Source organism: Zingiber officinale, chromosome 1A, assembly GCF_018446385.1.
Source record: "Zingiber officinale cultivar Zhangliang chromosome 1A, Zo_v1.1, whole genome shotgun sequence".
Classification (NCBI taxonomy): Eukaryota; Viridiplantae; Streptophyta; class Magnoliopsida; order Zingiberales; family Zingiberaceae; genus Zingiber; species Zingiber officinale.
The window spans coordinates 186,532,654-186,539,435 of NC_055987.1; the positions used below are offsets into that span (position 1 = coordinate 186,532,654).

Sequence of the window (6,782 nt, forward strand, 5' to 3'; positions counted from 1 at the left end):
AAAAAAGATCTATCATCAAGTGATTAAGAAATAAAAAAATTTCTTTTTTTTTTCAAAATAGTAATATTGTTAGCCCTCTGCTAAATACAGATAGATAAATCAAGGAGAAAATTTTATCTTAATATAACAGCTCTTTACATAAAATAAATTAAACACCAAATTAGATATTTTATATTCACTAAGAATTGACCTCAAAGAAAAAAATTTCTTAGACAGAATTTATGAATCACTTTACGAATTGAATGGATAATATTCTCTTGCATAATCTTAAGATTACATTAGACAGTGGCTCCGTTTGGTAGAGGTGATAGAATTATAAATGGGAAGATAAAATAGGATTGGAGATGGATTAATAATCACTCCCTATGTCTAGGGATTATGAATCACACTCCCAATCCATCCTAATCCTATCCCTAACCCACCCTACCAAACAACATATTATTTACTTTTTGAAAATATAATTTTAATCCTATCACCCCTATCAAACGGCGCCAGTGAGTACAACCCCAAGGACTAGCTAAGAAGTAATTGGTCAAAATGTTTAGGAAAACGCATTGATTATTTGTTGTACATGATTCAATTTGTTGGCTCACCCATAATAATTCTCCTTGGCAACTCTATTGAAGGGTTGAACAAGGATCGTGCATTAGTGGTTTGCATCAATAAAAGGTCAATAGGAACACTGCACCTTGTTAAATATTTTGGTGTAGATGAATTGATAATTTGTGGTACATGATGCCAATTTGTCACGAGAATCTAAAAAACACAATCAAACTCACGTCCAACCTGACTTGGATCACGCTCAAGTTTAAACCACAATCTAATTGCTTGAAATTGATACTATCAAGCCCATTGTGCCCATCCTCATCTCCACTATCAAAGTCTCATCTCCTTTAGACCACTTCTCATTTCTTTTTCCCTCCACAACACCTCCATTAATCTCTCAAGCATCAATCCTTTTAATTCTCATCCGCATAAAACCAAAGCCAAAGAAGACTCCTGAGAAAGAAAGACTACACGTACCACCACTACAAGCATACAGCATCAACTCAACACAGCTTACTATGTATTTTATATAAATGTGTATAGTGTCAAAAGAATAAACCAGTTTGAAAGCAACTATTAATCACTGTCATCACTGCCGTAGTTTTGAAAGAGAGATTGAAGTCCATTTGTTGACTGGGTTCCCCTGGTATCATGCTTTTCACCATCTCCGTCGTTATTTGATGGGACAGAATCTTCACTTGCAATTTGAGGCTTCTTAGTGACCTCCAAAGTCGATCTGGGTTTCACTATAAACTTTCGTTTCACAGATCCACCTAGTTTTCCCATAACAGAGACAAAAGAATCATAATTAGACCCCATAAACATAAAAAATCACTCGAGAAAAATTCATAAATGTCAGCAAGAAATAATATCTTCTCTGGTGATTTTGTAGAATTACAGCAACTAGTACAAAAAGCATAATCTGAAGTATTTTCATATCAATAGCTAATGCAAACAAATTTTTATTTGAAATATCTGGTTTAGCTTGCACTAATAATTGTTTCAATATTTTTTCAGGAAACAAGGAAGAAGCAAGATGATAAAAAAATTGCAAGCTGTGCCTGTGAAAGAAAACACGGCAAACAATGCTCACCTACATGTTACTGGCAGTTGATGGCAATGGAACACAACCAAAACAAAAAAACGAGAGCTTCAGTTTCAATTTCAGATCTCAACATATACAGACATAAAGTGAACAGTTTTGAAATAAAATGGGAAGTACCAGGAAAGTTAGAATATGCACTTGGACGGGGTTCCATAAAATGCTTTCCCTAAGGAAGAATAAATGTGTAAGGTTGAATGATGTCACATGTTGACCCAAGAAATGGCTTTTCAAGAGGAAAGTCAATATCCACACGTTGAGCTACAATTTTGCACATTCATTTCCTATAGACTAGAGCATTTTCTTTTTGCCAAATACCAAAAAAAATATAGAAAGCATTTTTTTGAAACCAGCTTTTTATGAAACAAATGGAACTTTAGGCTGTGTTTCCTATGAACGAAAGGATAGAGGAGAAAATAAGAGCAGGGAGAAAATGCATTTGTGCTTCCTCAAAGAGGGGAAACTAGGAGAGAATCAAGGTGGGTTACATCTACACTTTCCCTACCATTATTTCTTTCCTTGCCTCATAGGAAGGGAGTTAGTCGGTCATATCTTATGATATTCATATTGGATTTTATATATATTTACCAGCGATTCAACAAGGAAGATCCTCTTTATTCAACAAATTATGAGTTTGATTTATAAATAGCGTGCTTTAAATGGCAACAAAGAAGCTTCTTAAGTTGAACTTCCAGTCTGAAACTTTTACTAGTAGTTAAAGCATACCTCCATCTCTAGCATAATCAGCAACAGTACTTTTGGTTAGAGAATCTGTTGCTTTTTCCATCTTCGCTAGAGGCTCCAAAGTAATCTTCCCCTACATAAATAAGCATGAGCTCAACCTCAATTTCAACCACAATCATAAAACACTACAAACAAATGTGATGTGGCTCTAACTACTGACGCAGCAATGGGGAAACCAATCATTTAGAATATGTCATAAAATCATAACAGACCCCAAACACCAAGTTGTCAAACCTACCTTATAAAATCAGCATAATAAGTACACAATGACTGGTGTTCAAAGTAAATTATTTATAAAATATATATAAGAAATTATCTTAGAGTCAGTCATTGCTCAAGTTGGGAATGCAAAAAAAGCATTATCATACATTCTCAGAGTGCACCTATATGTATTTTAGGTTTGTGGCACTCTTCTATAGTTCCTAAGCCAAGATTCAAGCTACAAGGAGATTGGCACAAAATGGTTTGTGGATCTCCCATCCCACAAAAGAATACAAGTGTTGAAACTGACTGAATGCAGAATGACATGAAGAAGTGCAAATCATATTGGTGCCAGCTCAACCATTGAATACTAGTTGCATATTTACAACTGAAACTTCCAAGGCTAGAACACTAAAACAAGAATATTGCAAGAGTATGCTAGCAACCTTCATTGACAGCACAAAGAGAACAACAACAAGTGATAAACATAATGATGAAATACCTTTGAACTTTCACTTAGACTAGAAGATGCCTTGCCTAGCTCCTCAATGTCATCCTCATCCTCCTCCTCATCTATTCTTCGAACAAAATCTTTTGAACCCTATAATAGCAATTTGGCATATGGATTTTATAAAACCTTAGCACCTAGAAAAAGAAAACATATAGCGACTACAAATGCAATAACAAAATAGAAACCATACTTGGATACTTACATGGAAAGTTATAGATTTAATGAGTGCTTCATCTGCCTCATCTAGCTCTTCCATTATTTTTCTCTCCTGTCAGTGGAGAAGATGGTTATTTAGAAAGAAAAGAAATAAAAAAGACAATTACTGATGTGATTCAAAATCATAGTATAAGCTTACAATTAGTTGCCAATATAATACAATTCTTTATACTGATAAATACCAGATGATGTCAAAAATTTTTAAGAAAGATATACTAATAGAAATTTTAAGGAACTCTAGCAGATTCTGGGCATAAAAATATAGCCACACAGTGAATATCTACTATCTTCAAGTTGTGACTTAAGTTCACTCACCATTACTAGATAGGATGTCACAGTTAACAGAATACATTTACAAAATCGACATCATTTTTTCATACCATACCATCTAAGAAATTTTCTATTGTATGGAACTCTTTTTAAACTGCAAGTAGAAGAATCTATTTAGTTTTACAATTTTATTCATCTCATAGGAATTATTACTTGCTGCATAAACTTGAAGGTGATCATATGAGTGACATGTCATCCTTAAGGGAGAAAATCTCACCAAATATAGGAAGTTGCTAATATTTGTAAAATTATAATGCCATACAATATCCTTTCACTGATTTGGGTTTTCCAAAACAGTGCTTGATGTCCTGAGACAGAGTCTTAAATAATGATTAAACATGCATTATATACAGATCCAATTTTTAGTGAGATAGATTATATCACCAAAAACAAATGTGCATGCTTTCATGAAGCAAACTAAAGAAAAAAAAGAGAGAGATAGAAACAGGAATCATAAAAGTATTTACCTTTTCATAGGCTGACTGTTTTAACGTTTCCAACATCAAATCAACACTAACAGTTGCATGCCTAGACTGCACAATGGAACAAAAGTGGTTAGGACAACCTTCCATTTGTTTCCTGAAAAAGCTAATTTTCAAAATGTCATCCATAAATCATAAATGAAGAAAAAGTTTAAGTACCTTCATGGATCTCATCTCTTCGAGTGCAGCAAGTATGTCCATATCTTGTTTGGAATCTATAGCTCTATTCTCCAAGGATTTCATAGCATCACCCATCTCTTCTTCAGCTCTTTTTCTCTTCTCTTTGTCAACAACCTGGTAAGAATATAAAATTACAAAGTTGAACAACAGAATACAGTACAAACTAATAAGTTGCAAGAAAGCAATCATTCACCTCCTCTTCATCACGCCAAGGCTCAAAATTACGGGAAGCACCAGATTCAACTGTGTAGTCAGAATTCTGAGGATCTGTCTTGAACGTAATCTCAGCTGAGCATCTAGTACACTTGATGTAGAATCTAAATATTGGAATTCCCAAATAAGTCTGCAAAGAATGAAATATATTGATGGCTAATTTTCCCACAGGAATCAAATTTACAACAGAAGAGTTACTGAGCCTGATAGTTTATTTTAACAAAAATGACGGGCTTGAACTAATCAGGCAAACAAAGGCAATTGGTCAGCTCAACTATATAATGACAATTGAATGCTGATAGTGAAACAGAAAGGCCTAGCAACTTATCCGAAACCAATTCCTGTAGAAATAATTTTAATTCCATGTCAAGAAAAGGTTCCCTAAAAATCATAATTGCAAATTTTAAGTTTGAAATGGAGTGAGGAATCAGAATTTCATTTATTCTGTTTGAAATCATACAATAAGAATGTTTAGTATTATAACATATTACAGTCATGTTTACAGAAAATCTCAGAACACAAAAATATAACCACCTAGATGTCATTGGATCCTAAATCCCAATTCTTGGATAATAGAATTCTAAATTTCACCTTCTTGTTTCCCAAACACTATCAGGTATATGGTCCAATATTATAAATAGAATTTTGATTCCATAGAACTTTGTCATTGCGAAAAGGCACTAAAGGGTACAACTTACATGTGGAAGAAAAATTCGTGAACATCCGAAATAACACACGACCCCCAAAGTCCAGGTATCAAAATCATGGTGTCTGGGGGAAATCGAAGAAAATGAGTATCACTGTAATCCGAGCTTGGAATTTAAGTCATTTCCTAATGTCTAAGATTTCGCATCTGGATCAAAATTAACTAACATTTCTAGGACAAAAGCTGAGTCAAATCTAGGAAACAGAAAAAAAAAATACCAGAATACGTACTAAGTTTTGGGGGATCAGCATTGCAAGATCTCATGTTCATTTGATTATTAACATAACCAAAGTTACCATTGTGGAAAAAGAAAGAAGAAAAAGCGATATAGCCGAGAAGAGCTAAAGGGAAAACCATCTCACCTCTCCAATGACGTCCTCTTTTCGCGAGTTGAACTTTGTGCCCTTATAGATGTAGGTACCACAGGTGCCGCAGCGAATGCTCATCGGAAGCATCATCCGAACTTTCATTTGCTGATTTTTCAGTTGCCGCCGACGAGGGATTTTGGCCGGATCGAAGTCCGGCGGGTAATACTTGTTCAAGACCTTGCGTTCCCCCATGTTCGCTTGATTTGGCTCCTCTCCTCCGCAGTGGAATCAACGCCAGCGAATCTTTGGCTCCAATTGATCGACGGGCGAAGAGACGAACTTCTAACCGAGATCGGCCGCGAGTCTGCGGAAAGGAGGAAGTAAGCTAGTACGCTTGATAGGAACCCGGGGGCCCGGAAAAATCAAAAGAGATAGACGAAAAGGGGATCGCCTCCGATAATCAAATAAAATCGATTAATTAAAAATAAAATTACTTACCTTTTCAAAGTTACATAACGTCTTTTTAAATAGAGACATAAACTACCTTTTCAAAAGAAATGTCTTATTCTAAAAAAAAGAAAAACTCTAAAACTTATTTTAGAAAAAGAAATAAGTTAAAGGTTTTATTTGAATAGATCCATTAAAGGATCTTATCATTCCACCGCCCTTCAAAATAACCTTGTCCTCAAGGTTGTTTATCAATAAACTCTGGAAATTTTTCTTGAATGGTATCATATAATTCTCATGTTGCATCATCGATAGATAAATTGTCCCACTGAATTAATAGCTCAACCGTCGCTTGATTGTTCTTTTTCACAAGTCTCCTTTCTAAAATAGCATAAGGTTGAAATTTAACTTCGTCATCTGAATTCACTTCAGGAAGGTGTTATTGAGGAGTAAATTTATCGCCTAATTTCTTCTTTAAACAAGATACGTGAAATACATAGTGTATTTTAGAATCTTGTGGAAGCTCCAAGCGATAAGCAACAGGTCCAATACGCTCTATCACTTTATAAGGGTCATAAAATTTCGATGACAACTTCATAGAGGTTGAAGCACAAATTGAAACTTGTTTGTATGGTTGAAGTCTTAGAAAAACCCAATCTCCTATTGCAAATTCTCTTTCCGAACGATGCTTGTCGGTCAGTTGCTTCATTCTTGCTTGTGCATTGCATAAGTTGTTTTTTAAAAGTTGCAATATTTGGTCCCTTGTGCGTAGGTTTTGGTCAACTTGATGCACATT

The 6,782-nt window shown here is 34.8% G+C and overlaps 1 protein-coding gene across 1 annotated transcript; it reads right to left on the bottom strand.

Moving 5' to 3' along the window:
* Positions 1–1,000: 1,000 nt before the first annotated feature.
* LOC122038706 (splicing factor YJU2-like) lies at positions 1,001–5,936 on the bottom strand. The gene is made up of 8 exons (XM_042598595.1): positions 5,594–5,936; positions 4,506–4,655; positions 4,292–4,426; positions 4,118–4,183; positions 3,307–3,372; positions 3,096–3,194; positions 2,375–2,465; positions 1,001–1,319 (listed from the first exon to the last, which is right to left on the bottom strand). The coding sequence occupies exons 1-8, from the start codon at positions 5,789–5,791 to the stop codon at positions 1,123–1,125; spliced, it is 1,002 nt and encodes a 333-aa protein (XP_042454529.1). The 5' UTR covers positions 5,792–5,936; the 3' UTR covers positions 1,001–1,122.
* Positions 5,937–6,782: the final 846 nt, after the last annotated feature.